The sequence below is a fragment of the Sorex araneus genome, chromosome 5 (assembly GCF_027595985.1).
Source record: "Sorex araneus isolate mSorAra2 chromosome 5, mSorAra2.pri, whole genome shotgun sequence".
NCBI lineage: Eukaryota > Metazoa > Chordata > Mammalia > Eulipotyphla > Soricidae > Sorex > Sorex araneus.
In genome coordinates this window covers 111,709,597-111,733,375 of record NC_073306.1, presented here as the reverse complement: position 1 = coordinate 111,733,375, position 23,779 = coordinate 111,709,597, and the positions used below count along the sequence as shown (strand labels likewise).

Genomic DNA, 23,779 nt, shown 5'->3' with positions numbered 1-23,779 from the left:
ACAGGTTGCTGCAGGTCAGGGGCCCGGGGTGCGGGAGTGAGTAGAGGGGAGCTCCTGGATTCTCCCGTCCTCCTGGACATCACGAGTCCCCGTGTTGTCTCCCCCTCCGTCCTCCCTGCACTGCCCGCAGCCTTGGCTTCCCGGACCTGCCCGGCACGCGAAGCGGACTGGGGCGGATTCCCCTCCTCTTGGCCGGGGGAGTCCTCTGCCCAGGGGCGCCGCTCCGGGCGTCCGCGGGGTGCCCAGAGAGGCGGGCGCCCGCGCTGCCCGGCCGGCCACTGCCTCGGCAAGGCTGGAGGCGGGCAGCGGGCGGCGGGCGGAGCTGGCCCCTCCCGGCCTCCGCGCGCGGCTCCTCCCCGGCGCCCGCTCAGTCCGGCGCGCGCTTCCGCAGGTGGCCGCGATGCCCGGCGCCCCCGGCCCGCTGCGCCTGGCGCTGCTGCTGCTCGGGGCGGTGGGCAGGGCCGGCCCCCGTCCGCAGGTGAGAGCGCGGGGGGCGCGGGAGGTCCGGGCGGGCGGGGAGCTCGGGCGTGCGGCCGGCCGGACGGCGAGCGCTGCCCGGCCACTTGGCCAACTCCTTCTCCCGGCGCCCGTGCCCGCCGGCCCCGCCGAGGCTCGCCCTGCTGCCCGGCCGGCACTGGACGCCCAGCTCCATGGCCCTCGCCAGCCCCAGGACCGGCTGCGGCTCGGGGTCCTTCCTCCTAAGCTCCCAGGCGGAACTTGCGTGTCTCCGCGGGTCCCCAGCCTGCCTCCTGCCAAGCCTGCTCTGATGGTGATCTGACGCCCCATTCTGGACCCCCGGCTTGGCTCCACACACCAGGACCTGTTCTAGCCGTGCCGTGGGTGGACCCCTGCGGCCCCACTTTGGCCCCGGCCGGGCCATGGATGGACCCCTGCGGCCCCCGCTTTGGCCCTGTCCACGGCTTTCTCTGGCCTTTCTGAGTCCGGCTCCGCCAAGGGGACAGGGACAGGGGCGGCCCTGCGGAATTTGAGCGAGGTCAGTGGCCCTCCCCCCCTCCTGCCACTCCTCCCCCGACTACCCCCAGACCTAAGGTACTGCGACCTCGGCCAGGGCCTCCATAGCCCTGAAATGTGTCCCAGGATGATGGAGGACCTTCTGCATCGCATTGGGCCTGTCCACATCTGGATAGATGGGACAGATGTGAGATGTGCTCCCAGCTGAGCCTCCCCTTTACCCTGTCTTCTTCCCCAGATTCATGCTGTCCCTGGCCGTGTCCCTGAGACGGGGCCCTAGCCTCCGGAGGTGCCCCCTCTCCTGGTACTCACCCCCAAGCCAGGCTTTGGCACCCTGGACAGAGACCATTACCCTCCTCTCTGGCCTTTACCTTCTCAGCGCCAGGAGTGGGGGGTGGGGGGTGAGGGGATGGGGGGGTGTTGGGGGGCCGGTGGGGAAATGTCCTGCTCCAGGCTAAGTTTGCAAAGCAGGCCGGAGTAAGGGGAGGAGGGCAGGGGAAAAGAGGGTCTGATCTATCTGCTCCCTAAGTTCCCTTTGCCAGAGGACACCGTCCTAGAGCCTGCCCTCTCCTCTGATCCTCTCACCCCGCAGCCCTGAGCCAGGAGCAAAAGCGGGTCTCCAGCATCTCTGGGGTGCAGGGCAGGAGGAGGCGGAGCAGAGAGGGTGAGCGTCAGGATGGCTGTGCAGGGGCAGCTGCGTCTCTGGCTCAGTGTGGGGGGCTGAGGTCAGACTGTAGCCCTCCATGACACAGCCTCATGCCGCCCGCACAGGCTCTGAACACTGGGGAATCTGCTTTCCCTTCTCACTCCTGAGGTCACTTCCTCCCTGTCCTGTCACCGAGGGGGCACCAAAGCTTGGTACAGGAGGGTTCCGTGGGTGAGGTGACGCAGTGTTTTAGGACAGAGGAGAAAGGGGTGCAGAGTGTGGCCAGTACCTGATCCCTGCCATTGGGGAGCAGCTCCCTGCAGCCCAGGCCTGGAAGCTCTGATCAAGGGCATCTAGACCCCCCACTGCCGGGCTGCTGCATGAATCCCCCCCCTTATACTATCTTGTGCCTGTGAAGGAGCTGTTCCTGAGGCGAGGGCAGGACATTGACACCCCAAATTAGAACCAGACAAAGCATGTTCAACTCGGGGGTCTGCTGTTAGCTGGTGGTCTGGCACAGGGCCTTTGACCATCCCAAACTTCAGTTCCATATTTGTCATGGGGGTCTCAAGTTCTACCATGAAGGTTACAGAGAAGCCGACACACGGGTCCCTGAAACAGTGGTTTTTAGTCACTTGGGGGAACTGACCCTTTTGTCCTGCTCCTGGGAGCCAGCCCTCTGCAGGGATGCAGAGCAAGGCTGGGAGGGGGCTATTAGATGGCAGAGTGGGGTCTGGGTGCAGTGATTGGCAGGGATCTTGTTCTCAGCTGGGCCCCTCCCTTATGGACATAACCTGAGTAACCTAGAAAGCTCATCCTACCTTGCTCTGGGGGAAACCAATTCCCAGTTCCTTTCTTGGGTATACCCTGCCTTGGGCAGATTTCCGTGTGTGTGTGTGTGTGTGTGTGTGTGTGTGTGTGTGTGTGTGTGTGTGTCTTGGGCATTTGCCTGTCACCCTGAGTCTAGCCATCTGAGTCAGTCACCTTGTGTCAACCTCTCAATGTGTAAGTGTGTGTCCCACTGCTCCTGTGAGTTGGGGACAGTGTGAAATCTTTCCCAAGGGGTGGGGGTTCCAGTAGGGGTGAGAGAGAGCAAGCCAGTGACAGAACGGTGGGCTTCTTGTCCATCTGTGGGTAGAACATTTGTTGGCCAAAGGTCAGTTCTTTGGGGACAGTTTGTGTGTGCCTGTGGGCAGGGTGTGAGACTCTGTCCTATCTCGGGGTATGTGACAGCGTCCCTGGCCGGGCAGCTCTCTTTCCCTGCCCGTCTGCATAGATGGCCAACACCCTCCATAAAAATGCCGCACAAAAGCCAGGGTCCAGCAGCCACAGCCTCCAGGGCCTGGAGCCAGCAGGAAGGGTTTGTTGGGACCACGGGGCTAGAGGCTGGAGTCCTTAGAGGAGCCCAGGAACTCCCTCTATGTCCTGTCCCCACCTGGTTCCCTCCTCTGTGATGCCCAGAGGAGAATTCTCACTCCTTGCCCCCTACCGAGATGGGGCAACAGCCTGTCTGGGAGCGAGGGGCCTTCCCCGAAGGCATTGCCCCTGCTGAGCCCTCTGCAGCACTGTTGCTCCTCTGTCCTCTCCTTCATAAAGATGCTGGCTGCTCTGACCAGCTGGCACAGTGCTAGAGAACAATGTATCCATTTTTCAGATGAGTAGACTGAGGACAATAAAGACCAAGATATGTCCTATGTGACACGAGAAGTGTCAGAGCTGGAACTAAACCACTGAATCCTGACTCTCCCCCGCTCTCTCCCACACACCATCCCTCCTGATACCCCTTTTCTCATCTCCTGCTTCGTCCAAAACTCTGAAACCTGAGACTTACTCCACCCTTATTGTCACCTCTGCCCCGTGGTTCCCAGGTACTTTCGCCCCCTCAGAGAGTCCATGAAACCTGCTAAGAATGATTTGAAAAATTGCCACCCTTTGATCCTGTCGCCTGGGCCAGATATGCTGCCGTGACTTACAGGGCTTCCTCCTCACACCCAGGCTTGGGCAAGAGCCCATTCTGTGGGACTGTGGAATGCAGGGAGGGGTCAGGATCTGGTCCCACTCTGCACCCGTGGACACAGCGTGGTCTCCTCCGTTTGCTGTTTGAGGGCTGTCTCCCAGCATTACTTAGGAGCCAGGGGCCCTCCTGTGAGCTCGAGGCTGTTTGGGCCGGTGGTTCAGAGCAAGGGAGGCTTCAAGATGTGTTGCTGGGTTCTGCCAGGGCCAGCTGCATGCAAGGCATGGGCCTTAACCCCTGGACTCTTGTACTCCCTCCATTTTTTTGACACCCACTATGGTTGCTGCTAGAAGAGCTTGGTGTGAGCAGAATGGTTGGGCCTTGGGCATGAAGATGTGTTCTTTCCTTCTCCCAGGAGTCTGTTAACCCGGGAAGTGAGGGTTCAGCAAGGCCCTGGTGGTCCAGGCTGCCCCGTCCCCTCTGCTTGCTCCTCTAATCAGAAGCTTGTCCACATGTCTGAGCCGTTCTCAGCATGACCCCTTCATCCTCACACCCTGGGGTGCTGGGGCTAGTGCCATCCCCACTGGGTATAAATAAGCCATAGAGAGAAGTGAAGACTCTTGCCAGGGACAGGAGAGAGAGTTGTCTTGCACACAGATGACCCTGCCTTAATCACCAGCACTGTATATGATCCCCCAGGCTCTGCCAGAAGTGGCCCCTGAGCACGGAACTAGGAATAAGCCCTGAGCACTACTGTATGTGACCCAAATCCCAAGCCCTACAGGAATGAAAGCTCTCGCTCAACATTGCCAAATTCCTTATGCAGCCAGCGTCATACTACATCTGAGCGCAGAGCCAGCCTGGGGGGTCCTGGTCTCCCCCACTGTCATGCCTGCATCCTACTTACACTTACCCTTGGCCCGGAAATCCACCGCTTTCCTCTTTGCTGGTGCCTCAGTGTCCCCGTCCTGGTCCTTTATCCCTGCTGGGCAGACGCACACCCCTCCCTCTGCGTAGTATGGGATTCTTCAGACCAGGACTCAGCCTTGGTCGTTGGGCGACCCTGTGCTCCCAGAATTGCCCAGCGCTGCACAACATGATGCTCTAAGCGCCCTGAGAGGGACAGGCCAGGGCTCCTGAGGGCTGTCTGGGGGCAAAGGGGCAGTTGGGCGGTACCTGGAAACCCTGAATTTCTGCAGAGGGAAAGCAGAAGGTCCCTATTGTTAGAAAGTCTTCCAGGCAGAGGGGGCCCAGCCCTACGCCTGTGTTGGTGGGGCCAGACTCACTGCTGGCACTGTCCTGCCTTCCACCCAGCCTCACTTCCCCTCAGACTCATTAAGCGGCTGGTGCCAGACCCAGTTCAGACATACTTTCTGCCCCAGTCCCCTCAGTGGCCTTGCTTGATGCCTGCTTCCTCCTAAATAGCGGGAGAGGTCTCCCGCCCCCAGCTCTTCCTCCGTACCCCAGATACTGATGCACCAGGGTGCAGGCAGGAGAAGGAAAAGGTGGGGTGCTGGAGGTGATCCTCAGAGACCAGCTCTGGGGAAGGTCGTGCCACCCCCAGTTGTGATAAAGAGGGCACTGCCTTCTCTGATGTGTCCGGTTTCTTGATCCTTCTGAAAAAGATTCATTCTTTTAAGAAAAGTTCTTGGCCTTTGCCCTCAGAGGCTCTCTGTTCTTTGGGGCCTGTGTTCTCTGCTCACTTGCTCTGGTTTGACTTGCATGGTGTGTGATGGGGTCCTGCAGGCTTTGTCCCCTCCCAGTCTGTCTGCAGGGGTCTGCGAGGCCATCGCCGGCTTCACGGGGCAGGGTACCCAGACACCAGCTTTGGCACATGCTCCAGGCTCTGTCAGATAAGGGTGCAAGCTTCCCCGAAAGAAGCGATTGTTGTTTTCATTCCAGTGCACAGGGATTTGAGAAAGTGAAATTTTTGTTTTAAATTATGTATAGGTCCTAAATTTCATACAAAGGACTCCCTGATCATTTTGGCATTTACAGTCGCTAAATGTGGAATATTTATAATCCTAAGCCTGTTCAGGAAAAAAAAATCTTTCAAATGAATAACTTAGTCCCAAGACATCTAGAGAAAATGCACACAAAAAATTCTGAAGGGGCACTTTCTCCCACAAATGGGTCTGCATGGGTCTTGATGTTAGAAACTGTCATCTTCTCTGAAAAACAAGGCCTGCACCCCCCACTCACAGAAGGGGACACCCCCGTTATGGTACTGCTCCTCCTGTCTGGGGCGTTTCTGCACCCCAGTCTCCAGGACTCCTCCTCCAGTGAAAAGAAGCCAAGCTGCATCTGGGCTATGTTTGGGGTGCCACTGGGAGGTCTGGTAGTGCACCCGCCGTGGGCAGGAGAAATGCTGACAGTGCAGCAGAGAATCCCCCAAGCCTCGCTGCCCTCCAAGAACCCCTGAGCTAGGGAACCTTGGGTCCTAGCTTTGGCTCTGCACCCTGCTCCCCTTCCGCATCTTCTAGAATAGATGGAAGGACAGTAGTGAGTCCTAGAAAGGAGCCTGTGCTCAGATTCCAAGAACTTCCCCACAGCAAGTTCCGAGGAGAGCAGGAATCATTAACACACACACACACACACACACACACACACACGCACAAACACAAGCACACTTCAGTAGACTCTGGTGCCCTGGGAGGTATAAAGTCTTAAGGACCCCACTGGAGCCCCTCTGCAGTGGGGGATAAGTTCTCCCATCTTAGGGGTGCCCAGTGCCTGGCAGAGTTTGAGGTTCCTTTTTTTTTTTTTCATTTTTTGTTGAATCACCGTGAGATACAGTTACAAAGCTTTCATGTTTGAGTTTCAACACCCATCCCTCCACCAATGTCCCCAGTGTCCCTCCCCATCCCAACCTTCCCGCTGCCTCCATGGCAGACAATTTCCCCCCTAGGGCTTGAGGTTCTAGGATCTCCAGGAGATCAAGATACCAACAGTCTGTGTCTGGGAGTGGGAGTGGATAGACCTATGGGATGGGGTCCCTCATGTTTCTCCCCCCGCAGGGTGCCACTGTGTCCCTCTCAGAGACTGTGCTGAAGTGGCGAGAATACCGCCGCCAGTGCCACCAGTTCCTGGCTAACTCCCCACCTCCAGCCACAGGTGAGTCCAGCAGCACTGCTCCTCTCCCGCTAGAGGACTGAGCACCCAGCACTAGTCCCTGCTGCCACCTCCTAGAGGAATGCACCCCCAAAGAGTTCTGTGCCCTTTGGGCTCTGTAGGCACCTTGGGGCTGTTGCTGTTCTCAGCTCTCTGCCTCCCTCTTGGGACCCTCCGGAGCTGGTGGCACGCCAGCTCAGTACTTTGTGCTAGCAAGTGTTTATGGGAATAACTGGTGCACGGGAGTGGGGGTGTCTGTTCAGCTCCCCTCAAACCCTCATAGTAAATTTGGGGGGTTGTTCAGTCTTAGAGGCTCCTTCTCCCCTCAGCTGCTCTGTAGAGCATCACTGGCCTGCAGGGCGGCTTATGGAATCCACTCTCAGGTTCTTGTCGGGCAGGGGAAACCCCACTGAGGTCTGTGCAAAGCCCTGGGGCCCAGAGTCCCAGTTTTATAGTGGAGCAAATGGAAGCACCCGAACGTTGAAGCCAGCACATACCCTAATGGCTCACACCGGGAAGGGGCTCGACTGGCTCAGATCACAGCACCGCTTAAACATGTGAAGTGACCCACTAAGGTCTCCCGGCTCTGGGCCTGAGTCTCCTGGCCCAGCCCTCGCTGGCAGGCAGGAGGGGCTCCCTGAGGTTCGCAGAATGCAGGTGCTCGGGTCCAGTCGCTGAGGTGGGGAGGACACTGCGGGGTCGTAGCCACGCCAGACTCACATACGTTTGCCCTGCACCAGGTGTGTTCTGCAACCGGACGTTTGACGACTATGCTTGCTGGCCAGACGGGCTCCCCAACTCCTTGGTGAATGTCAGCTGCCCCTGGTACCTGCCCTGGGCCAGCAGTGGTGAGCACCCCCTCCTGACAAAGCCCCCTCCTTCTAATCCGGGAGTCCTGGTGAGGGATGCAGTAGGGGGACGCTGCTTCCTTTCCTCTGAAACAGCCCCTCTCCCACACACATCCCAGAAAACGGTGGTCTGCCTACTCTCCTGGAGGTGGGCATCCGATGCAACCTGGGCCCAATGTGTCTGTTGGAAAATGGGGGGAAGGGAGAGATGAGGTGTCTGAGTTAAAGAGAGATGTGGGGTCCAAGGAGATAGCTGTGGGAGAGCACCCCAAGTCGGACTCACCTCCCAGTTCATGGGCGACAACCACAGAATCAGACCCAGCTCCTGGTTTAATCAATCTGGGAGTCGGGGTGCTCAGTGCAGGCTCCTTGAGTGAGCTTACTGGTGTGTGTGTGTGTGTGTGTGTGTGTGTGTGTGCGCGCGCGCGTGTGTGTGAGAGAGAGAGAGAGAGAGAGTCCCCATGGCTCTGGACATGGGGACTAGTGAGAGGCCCCGGGGACCCCTGACGTGGGCTCTGCACTGCCCACCCTCCCCCTGTACTATGGAACTGAATGCTGTGTGAGCCTGCATGGGTTGCAGAGTGCTCTGGGCCCCCACCGCTCCTCAGGGGAGATAGGAGAGAGCGTGTGCCGTGGGAGCAAGCTCCTGAGAATGGAGCATCTCCCTCAGCCCCAGTCTTCGCATCTCCCTAGGATTTGGGTCTGGCTGAGTGGCCGCCAGGGCTGGTGCCTCTAGACCCCAGGGAGCCAGGCCCGGGACAGGGCCCATCACTCAGCACCAAGCTGCCCCCAGCTCTGCTGCTGCTCGAGGCCCCATCAATCTCCTTTAATTCCATTTGAGCAGGAAATAGGTCCTGGTGGTGCGCGTTTATGAGGGAACGTGATTTTATTGCTTTCTCCACGGAGATAACAGCCACCACTCAGGCCCCCTGCCAGCCTCCGCCCCTCTACCCGGGCCTCACTCACTCACCGCCTTGACACTTGGAATCCGGACCCTCCCCTCCTCCCTCTCTCCTGAGTTAGGGATCCTCAGAGGCACCCGCCTCAGGCTCCAGCAGCATGCAGCACAACGCTGTCCCCTTGGCATCCGCTGGCACCAGGGACTCCTGTGACCCCCGCCAAACCATGTGGGGTCAGTCTGGAGCTTCCCTGAACAGATCAATTGGGCTGCAGGTGGAGAAAGCTCATCGTGTGGGCTGGGGTCGGGGGGAGGTGGGGGGATTCAGGCTCAGCAGAAAATGCAGCTAAGACAGAAGACACCAGTAAAAGGGCCAGAAAGACAGAACAGGGATTAAGGCACTTCCTTGCATCCCATTGACCCCAGTTTAAATCTCCACCATCACATTTGGTCCCCTGATCACCACCAGGGAGTACTCCTGAGCACAGAGCCAGGAATCACCCCTGAGCACCAATGAGTATGCTCTGTTGCCCAGACAAAAGATGCCAGTAAGGTGCAGCAGGGGCTGGGGGTGGCAGGAGATAGCACAGCAGAGCATGCCCTGATGCCCTCCCCAAGCTCTGCAGAGTCTCAGTAGCACCAACATTGCTGGGTCCCAATAGCACCACATTGTGGGACCCTTAGCTGCCAGGCCCAGTGCTGCTGGGAGTGGCCCCCTCCCCACCATGTGCCAATAAGTGGACCAGGAAGATTGCTGCCCCCCCACCAAAAAAGAAGAAGAAGAAGGAGAAGGAGAAGGAGAAGGAGAAGGAGAAGGAGAAGAAGGCCAACAATGGAGTCACCGAAGCACTGACGACTGTAGTGGACGCTTCGACAACCATAGCCTTCAGTGTGGTTGGGGTGGGTGGAATGGATCCCTGCTACAGAACGCAGTGACATGAAAGACACGGTGACAGAGAGGCCACCTACAGGGACCAGAATAGTAAAGCCTCTGCTGACCCACAGAGTCCAGCCAGAGGGGAGCAGGGGAGGAATGAGGAGTGGAGAAATTGATTGCTGACACCCCAGTTAGGGTTGTGTCAGGACCCGGGGAATGCTAATGAGACCTTAGGGTGAACGTGTCTAAGTGTATGTGTGTACACGTGTGTCTACTCTTATGCATGGATGTGAGTGTATGCATATGAGTTCACACAGTGCATGTGTGCTGAGACCTTAGTTTGTGTGGGTACATGTCTGTACTCTTCTGCACAGGTGTGTGTGCTAGTGTGTGCATGTGTGGGTGTGAGTGTGTGTGCTAGTGTGTGTATATGTGTGAGTGTGTGCTAGTGTGCATATGTGTATGTGTGAATGTGTGTATGCATGTGTGTATGTGTGAGTATGTGAGTGTGTGCTAGTGTGTGCATGTGTGTATATGTGAGTGTGAGTGTGTGCTGGTGTGTGTATGTATGGGTTGAGTGTGTGCTAGTGTGTGCACATGTGTGTGGGGGTGTATGCTAGTATGTGCATATGTGTATGTGTGAGCGTGTGCTATTGTGTGTGTATGTGTGGGTGTGAGTGCTAGTGTGTGCATGTGTGGGTGTGTGGGTGTGTGGATGTGTGTGTTGGGATGCAGGGGACTCAGAACAGTTAGAGGCATCTCCTCGGCCTGGGTGGCCCCAGGTTTCAGTGAGAGAATAGGCCGATGGAGCAGGGGGTTCTCTGAGGAGAGACCCCCAACTCCATTGGTGCTCAGGAGAGCCAATACACCTTGAGTGTGCGCCTCAGGAGGACGTGGGAAGGGAGAGGCCTGGACAAGGCTCCTGGGGTTGCCAGCGGCTGGAGAAGTTGCAGAGCCCTGTCCCTGCCTGAGGGCCTTCAGCAGGGGAGTCTACCGAGGAACAGCTGATGTGCTTGCTACAAATCATTCCAGTCTCATTAGCTGCACCCCCTCCTGATCCCTACCTGTTTGTTAGCTTAGTTCTAATTATATGAGAGCCATAAAACGCTTTTAAAATGGCCCATTGCTCACAATTCTTGGAAACTCTGACAGGTGCCTCCTTTGACTCATGCTGAGCCCGAGCCCCGCCCCCCACAGGCTGGGGTTGCCAAGGGGAGCCCAGACCACTTGCTCCTGGCCTGGCAGAGCTCTGGCTCAGGGGTCCTGAGCTCCCTCCCCAGGGAAGAACCCCAAGACCAGGGGAGGGGTGTCGCAGGAGCTAGGTCTGGGGAAGGTCTGATGATGACGTGGGATTTGAACTTGAGTCTGGGTTTGGAGGCCGACTTGGAACTGCTGCCCCTCAGCTCATGCCAAACTGCTGCTGTCCTGCCCAGCCACCCCAGGGCTGGGGTCTCGGCTTCCCCACAGGCCTCCCACTGGCCACAGCTGCCAGGGCGCAGAAGCTAATGGATTCAGGCGCTGCCTCCACGTGGAAGGGCGGCCGGGAGCTTGATTATAGACACGGCTGCATTTCCGGGCGGGGAAGTGTTTAATTGGGGGTTTTATTTCCAGCACCAGGGTCTGATTTAATGAAATATCCCTGGGCCTCCTGGCATGTGGCCGGCTGCCTCCTGGTGTTGACAAGGCTGGCTGAGGTTTACCCAGCTCCTGGGCCAGACAAAGCTGAGCTGATAAGCAGTGCCTGGACCCACCCCACCTCCAGCCCTGATATGGGCGTCTGGGGGCAGGCCAGGAACCAGCCCCGGCTTTTAATATTTGTGGCGAATGAACGAGGATTGGCAGGCGTGCTGACATGGCCCCTGAGTCCCCGGGACGCAGCCACCCCAGGGGTCATGCCGGTTCCACTTCGTCACCATGTCAGCCACCTCAGAAAGGCTTTAACAGTCCTAGGAGACATGGACACCTGGAAGAGATTGGGGGGTGGAAGTGGCGCCTGGTAGCCCCTGGCCCCTGCAGGCAGCAGCCCTGGCTCCACTGCGTGCTCCAGGGAGTCCTGGACAAGGCACCTGCCCCCGAGCTCCCGCCTTTGCCTGCCTAAGAAGGGGTTGGCCGAGCGCCATGTTCGGTCATGGTGACGGCCGGGGACTCAAGCCGGAGGCAGCCCTGAGAGTCGGTGGCAGCAGAGAGGGAGCCGGCCAGAGTGGAGGCCTGTGTGCCAGGCCCATGCCAGCTGCAACAGGTGAGCTCCGTCAAGGTCACATTGTTAGGCGTGGCTCACCAGGCACCTTGCCCCGCAGTGGGTGCCCAGTCCCTCCTTCCTCTCTCCCCCACCCTCCTCCCACCACAGTGGGCTGCAGCAGAAGGCTCTGAGCCAGGCTCACTCCCTGGGTGCCAGCCCTGCTGCCCTCACTGCCCCCGGATGGCTCTTGCTGAAGACTGATTCGGCCTCCTAGCCAAAGACTGCTGCCCTGGCGAGCAGTGCCTGGCCCGGGTAGCTCCAGGAGCCTCTGGCCCTCCTGACCAACCAGCCAGACCTTCTCTGTTCATAAGTGCCTGAGGTGGGGGGTAGAGGGCACTGGGACCCGCCCTCCCATGGCCAGAATCCCCCGCCCCCATCTAGTCTCCAGGGTTTTGGAATGAACTAATGAAGTTAGCTGTATTTGTGTGGGGTCACCCCTGGCAGTGCTGGGAATCACACCAGCACCTCACACATGGCTCGACACTGAGCCACATCCCCACCCCCTCGCCCTCCTCCTTTTCTTCTATAAATTAAAACCAACTATTGAGAATTAAGTTGAATTTAAAGGTTGATGGTATGTATGTAGCACAGTCGTCCCATTGTTTATCAATTTGCTCAAGCGGGCACCAGTAACGTCTCTATCGTGAGACATTACGTATGTATATGTGTGTATGTATATACATGTATGTATATATAAACACATATGTATGTATGTATGTGTGCGCGCGTGTGTATATATATATTATATTTTCATGTTAATTGTATTTTTACTGACTCCAAACTTTCCTCCTTTGGTGCTAGAAAATTCCCACTTGCCTGATAATTAAGCCGTTTTAGCTTTATTTGGGGGCTTTGCTCCCAGCCAACCCTGGCCAAGTGGGCTTGTGTTTCTCTTTGGGAGCCCACGGCAGGACAGCTGCCACAGTACTGAGACAGACCGAGCCAGCCACAGGCAAGCCTGTGCGCCTTAGGCTAAAACCGTGGACTCTCTCTCTAACTCCATTTAACTTTTTGGTTTTGTTAGATTAGTGTCTCCATTTTCAGCAGGGAATTTTTCTGAGAAGAATGCCTGTTGATCAGGGGCCAGAGTGATAGTACAGCAGTAGGTCATTTGCCTTGCATGCGGCTAACCTGGGGTTCGATCCCCGGCATCCCATATGATCCCCTGAGCACCGCCAGGAGTAATTCCTGACTGCAGCACCAGGAGTAACCCCTGAGTGTCACGGGACATGACCCAAAAAGCCAAAACAGAAAAATTAAAAAGTTTGTTGATCTATTGGTTGGGGTTCAAATCAGGAAGGCTGAGTAGGGCTGCCGTGGAAGTAGACAGACAAGAGCACATGCTTTGCCTGCAGAAGTTCCAAGTCCTGTCCTGAGCACCACCCGGAGGGACCTTCAAGCCCTGAGCAGGGAGTAGCCTGGAGCACTGCCAGATATGGCCCCCGAACCAAAATAATTATAAAATACTATGTAGGTTCTTGCAGAGGTCGTGACTTAGCCCCTAGTGACCAGGCACTCGTGTCTCCTGCCTCATAAGCAGAACAGGAGTGGGAAGAGCAAGTGGGAGTGGCCTGGCTGCCTGGCTGCTGCCCACGGTGGACAGTGCAGAGATTGCTGTCCCTGACCCTGCACGTGGGCCATGCACAGGGCAGGGCGGGGGAAGTTGCGGAAGTGCAACTGGGTGCCCTGTCCTGGATGCTGTGCCCTTTCTGGATTCTTGTGGGGCAGTTCCAGGGCTCACTCTCCCCCCCTTCCCTACTCTCTCTCTCCCTCTTTTTCCCCTTATGTCTCTTTGCCTCTCTCTCCTCTGCTGTCTCTCTGTCTCTCTGTCTCTGTGTCTCTCTCCCCCTCTGTCTCTGTCTATCTCTGTCTCTCTGCCTCTCTGTCTGTCTGTCTGTCTCTCTGTCTCTCTGCCTGTCTGTCTCTCTCTCTGTCTCTCTCTCTCTCTCTCTCTCTCTCACACACACACACACACACCCGTGTTGAAGAGTCTCTTCCCCCAGTCTCAGTGCCTGCTCCTGTCTCCTGGGACCATCTGAGCAGTCACCGCCAACCAGGCTCTCCAGCTTCCCCTTCTCTCCCTCGAGTGTGTCCACCAACCCCAGCTGGGGAAGCTGGTCTTCCAACTCCCTTGGTCCCTTTAGTATTTAAAACCTTTGAGCAAACATTCACCCTGACCCCAGCTCCACAGACTTATCTTTCTCTGCTGGGCCCTGGGCTGCCACGGCACAGGCTCCTGTGGGGAAGTCCTGAGGTATTACGGCGCCCAGAGCTGTCAGCTCCCATCCTGCCACTGGCCTCAGAGCAAACTTCGGGCCCCCCGCCTCTTCCCTCACAGAGGAAGTGGGCCTGGAGCCCTGGGAGGGGACTCTCTCACTGCCAGAGACCAAGCCAGGCTGTGAATGGGCACAGTATGTCCTAGATCCTGGCTTGCCTGGTGCTTGGTCTCAGTGGTTTATTTCCCAGTTTTTCCATTCTGAGGACTTCCGTGGGTTTTCAGAGTCTTGATTCCCTGAAGCCAGAGAAAGAAGCTCCCTGAGAACAGGGCCATGTCCCCTCAGACTGGGGCTCCCTGAGGATAGGACTGTGTCCCCCCTCAGACAGGAGCTCCCCAAGGGCAGGGCTGTGTCACCTCAGACTGAGACTCCCTGAGTACAGGACTGTATCCCTTTAGACTGCGGCTCCCTGAGGACGGGGCTGTGTACCCTCAGACTAGAGTTCTCTAAGACAGGTCTGTGTCCCCCTCAGACTGAGGACAGGGCTGTGTCCCCTCAGACTGAGGTTCTCTGAGGACGGGGCTGTGTCTGCTCAGACTGGGCTCCCTGAGGACAGACTGTTTCCTTTCAGGAGCTCAGAACTCACTTTGTCCCTAGGGCCTGCCTGCCCCATCTGTTGAAGGGGAGTGGGCACTGAGTCCTTAGAATAAGGTGCAGTGAGGTGCAGCCCTCTGTCAGGACCCTATGGGCATCCCCAGAGCCTGTTGATGGTATGATATCAGGCTGGAGGCACAGGAAGTGGGCTAAAGGTCCCATGCAAAGTCATGGATTTATCATCTCAGAGTTTTGAGGATGGCAGAAGGTAGGGTTGAGTGGCCTCACCCCTGACCCCCCCAACCCTGGACCAGAGGGAGTAAAACAGAGAGGAAGGGCGTGCATGCACACATGTGTGTATGTGTGTCTGTGTGTGTCTGTGTGTGTCTATATGAGAGAGGGCACAAAGGGAAGAAGTGAAGAGGTGCACTAACTAATTCATTTTTTTCTTTCTTTTTTTTTTATTGAATCACCATGAATTACAAAATTACAAAGATATTTGTGTTTGGGTTTCAGGCAGACAATGTTCCAACACCGTCCCTTCACCAGTGCCCACTAGCCTCCACCGACGTGCCCAGTTTCCCTCCTGCCCCCAGCTGCCTCTGTGGCAGGCACTTCTCCCCTCCGCCATTGTCCCAGTGTCCCCTTCCCTGACTGTCCGCCACACCCTGCCCCGGGGACAAGCTTCCTACTGGAGACCAGCGTCCTGCTCTGGGTCAGCTCTGGGGACCCTCTGGGTGTCCCAGACTCAGTCCCTTGTCTTTGGCCTCAGTGCCGCAGGGTCACGTGTACCGGTTCTGCACGTCTGATGGCCTCTGGCTGCAGAAGGACAATTCCAGCCTGCCCTGGAGGAACCTGTCAGAGTGTGATGAGTCCAAACAAGGGGAGCGAGTGAGTCAGCCCGGGGGGAGCAGGGGGTCGGCTTCCGCTTCCCTGGGGCTCTGGCACCCCCTGCTTCCTGGACACGGGGTGATCATCTCATTACTACCAACCGGAACCTCGCCACAGCTCATTCCCTTAGCTTCGGGTCCCGAGGGGGCCCTGTCCCAGAGATGAGGGAGGCGCGGGCACCGTGTCCATGTGCCCACAGAGCTCCGTGGAGGAACAGCTCCTGTCCCTCTATGTCGTCTACACGGTGGGCTACGGGCTCTCCTTCTCCGGGCTGGTCGTCGCCTCTGCCATTCTGCTCGGCTTCCGGTAAGCGCTTCATCTCCAGCCCCCACCCTCAGCTCTGTCCCCACTGCCCCTGGAGGGGCAAGCCCCACGCCAGTCTGCAGCAGTCCTTCTCTGAATCTCCTGAGGCCCCTGTGTAAGCTCAGTGCACCTAGTCAGTGGCTGCTCTGTGAGTGCGCCCATGGTCCCGCAGGGAAGCAACCACTGGAAGGCACTCCCAGCAGCAGGTGTAACGCACATCAGCAGCAGCTCGGGAGGATTTTCCACGGCATCTCAGGCGCTAGATGTTCTGCTTGCTCTGGAGCTAGTCGGTCCCAGTGGAAAGGGTTGTCCTGTCTAAATCTTCCCTTGAAGAATCCAAACTCTTTCCACCCACTCTGCACTGTTTAGGATGGGCACAGGGGTGAGAGGGTGTGGATGGCACGTGCCTCTGCAGGAGGGGCTCCAGGGCCCTGCGCCTGTGCTGACCAGAGAGCCTCGCACATGTGTCCATGGGCTGAGCTCATGCGTTGCCTTTGGGATGCCTGTGTTCAATTCATGGCACCACATGGTCCCCTGAGCGCTTCTGGGAACAACCCCTCATGCAGAGCCATGAGTAGCCCTTCAGGTATGGCCCCAAAACAAACACAGGAAGAAAAAAACAACTCACAGACACATCTGACACTAGAAACTAGTCTCTCTTTCTTCACGGGTGTCTCAGCGATTATAAAGCACCTGGTACTGTGATCAGCCCCCCCACACACACACACATTACTCTGCACAAACCTCCCTGAGCCCCTGCAGAAAGCCCCCACTGGGCCCCTGGTGAACTGCTTATAATTCCAGGATTTCTCTCTAATTGTAGCACCTTTCTTTTTTTTTTTTTTTTAAATTTTTTATTGAGTCACCATGTGGAAAGTTACAAAGTTTTCAGGTTTAAATCTCAGTTATACAATGCTCGAATACCCATCCCTTCACCAGTGCTCATATTCCACCACCAAGAATCCCAGTATAGCTCCACCCCGCCCCCTCACACCCCAAACCCCCCCACGCCCCTAGCCCCCCCACCCTAAGCCCCCCCCGCCTGTGTAACTAATAAATTTCACTTTACTTTCATTTTAATTGCATACAATATTTCAACAAAACTCACTATTATTGTTTGGAGAGTCTCTCCCCTAAAGTCAGACCTGCTGAAAAGGAAGCATTAGATAATTTGTTTTCCATTGCTGAGGATGAAGAGGTATGAGGTCGAGTGACCACACTTTGCGGCCTCTCAGTTTTGGGTTTCTGTAATTTAGTATTTTAGTAACTAAGTCCAGAGAGATATCCCTAATTGTAGCACCTTTCTAAGTAGGTAGTGTGGATTTTGCAGGTTTTAATAGTATGCTCTAAGTATTCAGTGTTATTTTTGACCCGATACTATGATTCTTGTGAGATTTATTTTCATCGATACAGGTAATTCTACTTTATTTTAACTCATTCATTCCATCTTTATTACATGATTATTCATCATGAACCTTTTCATGAATATCTGAGGTGCTTCTTGCCCTCCACTCCCAAGTCATAAGCCTTGCTACAATGAGTATCTGACTGTGTGTGTGTGGGGGGGAGGGTGTCCCCAAGGGTACAAACCTCTTGGAGAAATCATGAAATGATTTCAGCACACACTTTTGCAAATTGATCAGGTGAACTGAACTTGTTCTCAGTGTGGTCACACCAGTTTTCCCTCTTACCTCAGCAAATGAGTTCTCTGAGCCTGGAACGTGGTTCAAGAGTGGAAGAGCTTGCTGGCAAACACAGGGCCTGGGTTTGATCCCAGCATGGCAGCATATGACCGCCCAAGCTCCATTGGAGTAGTTCAAGAAAAAAAAATGAGTTCCCCTTTGCTAATTTCCTCACCAGTATTTAATATTTTCAGATTAAATTTTTAATCTGAAGTGTGTAAAATATCATTTTGATTTTAATTTGCATATCCCCAGTTCTTAGAAAAATCAGCCTTTTATATATATTATAGTGTGAATTTCCTTTTTAATTTTTATTTTTTTAATGAATCACTGTGAGATACAGTTACAGACTTGCAAATTTTTGTGATTGTGTTTCAGTCATACAATGATCGAGTGCTCATCCCTCCACCCCTGCCCATTCTCCACCACCAATGTTCCCATTATCCCTCCCGCTAACCCCACCCCATCCCCCCACCTGCCTCTGTGGCAGGCATATTCCCTTTTACTCTCTCTCTCCTTTTGGGTGCTATGGTTTGCAATACAGGTACTAAAAGGCCATCATATTTGGTCCATAGTCTACTTTCAGCATGGATCTCCCATCCTGAGCGAGCCCTCCAAGCATCATTCACTTGGTGATCCCTTCTCTATCCCAGCTGCCAATTACCCCAGCATGTGAGGCCGGCTTCCAAGCCATGGAGAACTCCTCCTGGTCCTTATCTCTACTATCCTTTGGTGTTAGTCTCCCATTCTGTTACTTTATATTCCACAAATGAGTGCAGTCATTCGATGTCTGTCCCTCTCTCTCTCATTTCACTTAGCATTCCACCATGGATCCACCATGCTGATCCACTTATATAAAAATTTCATGATTTCATTTTTTTAATAGCTGCATAGTATTCCATTGTGTAGATATACCAAAGTTTCTTTAACCAGTTGTCTGTTCTCGGGCACTTGGGTTTTTTCCAGATTCTGGCTATTGTAAATAGTGCTGCATTTTTTGCATCTCTAGGATGTATTCCCAAAAATGGTATTGCTGGGTCAAAAGGCAATTCAATTTCTAGTTTTTTGAGAAACGTCCATATTGCTTTCCAAAAAGGCTGAACCAGTCAGCATTCCCACCAGCAGTGAAGGAAAGTCCCCTTCTCCCCACATCCACGCCAACACCAGTTGCTTTTGTTCTTTTGGATGTGGGCCAGACTCTGTGATGTGAGATGATACCTCATTGTTGTTTTGATCTGCATCTCCCTGATGATTAGTGCTGAAGAGAATTTTTTCGTGTTCTCTTTGCCCATTCGAGTTTTTTTGAGTAAGTTTCTGTTCATTTCATCACCTATTTTCTGATGGAATTCGATGTTTTCTTCTTACAGAGTTCAACCAGTGTCTTGTACATTCTTGATATTAACCCCTTATCAGAAGGATATTGGGTAAATATCCCTCCCCATTCTTTAGACTGTTTTTGTACTCTGGTCACTGTTGTTTGGGGGGAAGAAGCTTCTTAAAGATAGTCCCATTTGTTTCCACTTGCGTGATCAGTGGCATTTCGTCTTTGAAGATACCTTCAGCTTCGATGTCATGGAGGGTTTTGCCAACCTTTTCTTCAATGTACCTGATGGATTCTGGTCTGATGTTGAGGTCTTTAATCCATTTTGATCTGACTTTTGTGCAGAGTGTTAGGTAGAAGTCTGCTCTTTTTTTTTTTTGCACGTTTTTTCCAGCACCATTTGTTAAAGAGGCTTTTCTTGCTCCACTTTATATTTCTTGCTTCTTTAGCAAGATACACTAGCACACAACAGGGATGAATGGAGACATTGTTGGCGCCTGCTTGAGCAAATTGAAGATAAATGGGATGACAAGTGATACAAGTGATTACCAAGATTAGATGATCATATATTTGAGGGTGTGTGTAAGGATATTCAACCCTATTCCATTGGTCTGTAGATCTGTCTTTGTTCCAATACTGTGTAATCTCTGAGCAACTAGGGAGCCCCGCGGCTCTCTCTCGCCACCTTCATTCAGTGGACTCGGGCCACTTGCCCACCTGGGATCACTAATGCGATGGGCAAACAAAGGAGGAAACGAGGGCCACCAGGCTGGTTGGTGATCAGTTGCTGTTTATTCCATTCTCCCCTCCTGCCTGTTCCAGTCTCACTAAGCTCCCCATTCTAGTCTCACACTGCCCCTCATTCCCATCTCCGCCTGTCTCTCCCGCTCATCTCTCTGTGCTCCCTCTCACAACCTGGTCTCTTGTTTCTCCACGCGCCTGCTCCTGCATTCTTCCCCTACATTCTTCTCCCTCTGTCCACCTTGCTGGGCTCTCTGCGCTCCATCATCGTGCTGCCCTGTTCTCCCCTGCAATGGGGGTAACAGAATCAACACATCAAAGCCCTTCCTGATCACTGGTCAGGCTCAAAGGTGGAAATACCACCTAGGAGTGTTTCTCCTCTCCTTAGTCCAATAACTTAATTAACATCTTAATTAACATCTTAATTCTACTTCTTAATATTAGTTATTTTGTATGGACACAGTAAAAGATACATTGAGCTTGTAGGTGGCTCTCCTGGGGATATCTCGCTAAAGATCTCAGCTACAGTGCTAAGGCCAGATTAATCTCTCCTAACCATAGCAGGGTCCTATCTAGTTGTTACTTTTTGGATCATGGCTCTTAACGAATATATTATGATGCTTTGGCCTGGCCCATTTCGATGCCAGGGTAACTCACTGCTTGCCCTGGGTCCATCCAGTCCCTCGTCCATACCCTGCTTTGGGGGTGCTAGGAAGTAAGGGTAACTGAGGTTTAAGTTGAGAGAATAGATGCCCAGGGGTGAATATCATTCAGAATCAATTAACTCCCAGGTGATAAAAGCATAGCATTAACTGTTTTCCTGTGTCCATACAAAAAGGACATTGCTCTGAATTAACTATGCAAAGAACTTAAGGAGAAGAGAAAAGCAATATTTACAAGTTAACAGAGCACAAAGAAAGAGGTTACAAATAAACACAGAAGTATGGGAGCACTGTGATGGGAGTAACCCAAATAAACCTAAGCTCCCTGTGGCAAGGCAGAAAGGACAAACCAATGTTATCCTACATCTCCCCTTTTCTTTTTACAAAAACAAAATTTGAAATAGAAGGAGGAACAATTCCAATCACAAACAGTCTCATTAATTGTACTAAGATTTCAGTCTGACTCTGGACCCAGAGCAGTGCTTGTAGGAAAGCGTCTAATTGTCCTGCACTGTCCAGGGGTGATGAGAGTCATTTAGTCATGTTTTGAAGAAATGAAGTGTCTAGATCAAAATTTGAAGAGTTGATACAGAAACAGCAGTAGCAGTGGTCACAGCAATGAGTCCCGGGGAGCAGCTATTAAGAGTCCAATAAACTTCAGATCACTGGATCAGACAGGGAGCACTGTAGCAAGAGCATCACAACTTCTGTCAGGAGTTCTTCAGTTGGGAAATGTAGCCATTCTCTGTTCAGGTTCACCAGCAGTCATGGATGTGCAACCTAGCTTATGTTAAAAAAAATTTTTTTTAAAAAAACACTTTTTTAAAGTTATCCAAGGCTTTGACTATCGGGGTTTGGTCTCCATGATGGGGGGCAGAGAAGGAGACAGCAGGGAATCTCCAATACAAACAGATATCCTAGGGAGAAATGAAAAGGTGTTCATGTTAAAAGGCATCCCTTCCTCCTTCAGGAACAGAGGCACCTGTGAATTCCAAGGACAGCGTAAAAGTAAGGAATTATTAATCCAAAATACAGGGTCCTGGCATTGTCCAATCCACAGCCTGTAAAATAGGGGTATAAGGAATGTACAATGTGGCCTCGTGACATGTTAAAGGAGCAAGAGGCCTTTGCTGCAGGCCCTCTGACGCTGGCTCCTCTTCTTTCCTTGTGACTTCCAGCTGAAATCAGTTTGGCAATGGCTTGGGGCTAGAATCTGGAGGGCTGTGAGTCTCCGATCATCCATTAAATTAAAGTTTCTTTGAGTTCATTGAACATCCTCAACATTCCATCTCTGAATTCTTTACCAGAGAGGCTGTTTTTGTGAATATTCCCTGTTGAGGCTCCTGGGCTCTTTTTTTCATCCACTCCTCGTGGTGGGGATTTGTGCTGTTTCTTCATGCTTTTGTGGTAGTATGCAGGTGGGACCCTCCAGTTCACTATCAGAGTCCCCCTCTTGCTCCAAGAAAGGATTCTGGATGAGCTCGGCTGATGGTGGTCTCCTTTTTCCCTTTCTAGAATACTATCTTCCTCTTAGGTGCACCTCTGTGACTTATGTGAGGCCTCTAGTAAAGCTTCAGAGGATGTGTCCTATTATATTAGGCTTGTTCAGTTTCTTGTGTTCACCGTTATTTTGGTGAGATTGGAATAGGCAAGTGGACTATTGGCCTAATGTGTTTGGGACAGCAGGGCTGTCCTCCTCAGAATTAGGTAACGGAGATTGAGATATGAGTCCAAAACACTGAGAAAGGGGAAAATAACTGTGGCCCCTAAGTGGCTGGTGCCCCGCAGGCCAAAACCCCCACAGGCCACGCTCCCTGCCTCCCCTGTACCTGTGTGGGAATTGGCAGTGTTGGTACCTGAGCAGGATTAAAGTACCGCTTCTGATGCAGTCCTAAACCTTGCCAGGGATCCCCTTTGGCGGAGAGTTGGGGGGAGCTCCTGTGAATTTCTTGTTCATGTTCTTTTGTAACGGGAGTCTTTTGACCCCTTCTTATTGGAGGCATTTACTATACATTCTGGGTTCTAATCAGGACATAAGGGCTGGAGCAATAGCACAGAGGGTAGGGCATTTGCCTTGCACACGGCCAATCTGGGTTTGATTCCTCCTCCCCTCTCAGAGAGTCCAGCAAGCTACTGAGAGTATTCCGCCCACACGGCAGAGCCTGGCAAGCTCCCCGTGGTGTATTCAATATGCCAAAAACAGTAAAAATAAGTCTCACAATGGAGACGTTACTGGTGCCTGCTCGAGCAAATCAATGAGCAACGGGATGCCAGTGACAGAGACAGTGAATCAGGATATACTTTCTTTTTGTCTATGGAGTTTCTTCCTAAACTTTTGGTGCTTTTTGCAAAGACCTTTTCACTTTTTTTTTTATCTTTCTGTTATTTTTAGCTTTTTTTATTGAGGTTCTGTGAGTTACAATACTATGAATGATGATTTTCCATTCACCCGATTCCAACACCTTACCCATCACCAGTGTTCCCACCTTCCTCCCTAGGGCCCCTAGTGCTCCTCCCTTTGAAGCCCCTCCCCAACTCAGTTGTGTGGATAAGTTCTCTCATTGCAAAGGCATTTTTTAGCTTTAATGAAGTGAAATATATCAACCTGTGCATTTTTGTTAAGTAAAATTTATCAAATTATCAGTTGATGGAGGTCAAGTTTTTTAAATTTTTCATTTTAAACAAAGAGCAAATTTCTTCATGGCTTATTTAAGAAATATTTCCTTGGGCAGGTGAGATAGTCCAGGCCTTAAGGCACTTGCCTTATACATGGTCAACCTGTTTGAATCCCCAGCTTCACATATGGTTTGGGCACTACCAGGAGTCATCCCTGGACAGAGCCAGGAGAAAGTCCTGAGCAGGCTGGGTATAGCCCAACCACAAAACAAAACAAAACAAAAAAAAGAAATCGTTCCTTATCTCAGGGTTTTAAGTTTCACTTATGCCTTATGGTTCTTTTATCCACCTGGAATTTGTTTTTGTCTATGGTGAAAATAAAACATGTAAATGTATTTTTCTATCTGTGCCAGATTCCACCCTACCATTTGCTGCTCAGCAGGCTTTCTCGGTGGGTGATGCCTGCTCTGCCCTGCTCTGCCAGCGCTGGGCCTGTCGGCACTGCAGTCTGGGCTCCTTCCCGTTGGCCATTTGTCTACCCCTTTACTAGTGCACACTGCCTGGCCTGTTAATAAAAATAGCTGCTTATAGCAAGGACCTTTACTAGTTTTTGTCTCTATAGGAGAATTCGGACTATTCAGACCCTTGATCCTCAGCAATTCTTTCTGAGTTTTAAATGCACCATTTGAAGTTTGGAGTCCTTTTCATTGCATTAGCTGACATCAATTAATTGACCTCTTCAAGGGAGTCTTTCTAGTCAGAAATATGCTTATAATCCATTTAAGCAAGTCTTTGGTAATAATCTAAAGCAACTTTTATTATTTTCTTCATCAATATCTTGCTCATCTTCTCTAGTTAGTCTTATTTCTAGGTAGCAAGTAGTCAATTAAAAATACTATAAAGTGATTTTTTCAGGAACCTAATTTCTTTTAGTCTCATAATTTGTGTGGCAGTTCTCTTAAGCTTTCTATTTAAACAAATATCTCAGCTTCTTTACTTCCAATTCTTAAACCTATTTTCCTTGTTTATTATACCAGCTAGACTCTATGAATGATTTTGGTTAAATGGGATAAGAATTCCTTAAGGCTTGGGGCTGGAGCGATAGTACATCAGGTAGGACACTTGCCTTGAATACAGCTAACCCAGGTTCAATCCCTAGCATCGAATATGGTTCCTGAGCCCCACCAGGAGTGATCTCTGAATGCAAA

General features: G+C 52.8%; 1 protein-coding gene across 1 annotated transcript in view; it reads left to right on the top strand.

Moving 5' to 3' along the window:
• The first annotated feature begins 321 nt into the window (after positions 1-321).
• The window catches only part of GLP1R (glucagon like peptide 1 receptor), a 43,012-nt gene continuing 19,554 nt past the window's right edge, over positions 322-23,779 (top strand). The window contains exons 1-5 of the mRNA XM_055139740.1: positions 322-478; positions 6,590-6,686; positions 7,424-7,531; positions 15,128-15,246; positions 15,446-15,552. Of these exons, the coding sequence (XP_054995715.1) occupies positions 401-478; positions 6,590-6,686; positions 7,424-7,531; positions 15,128-15,246; positions 15,446-15,552 (509 nt within the window). The 5' untranslated portion in view covers positions 322-400. The remainder of the gene's footprint in view (positions 479-6,589; positions 6,687-7,423; positions 7,532-15,127; positions 15,247-15,445; positions 15,553-23,779) is intronic.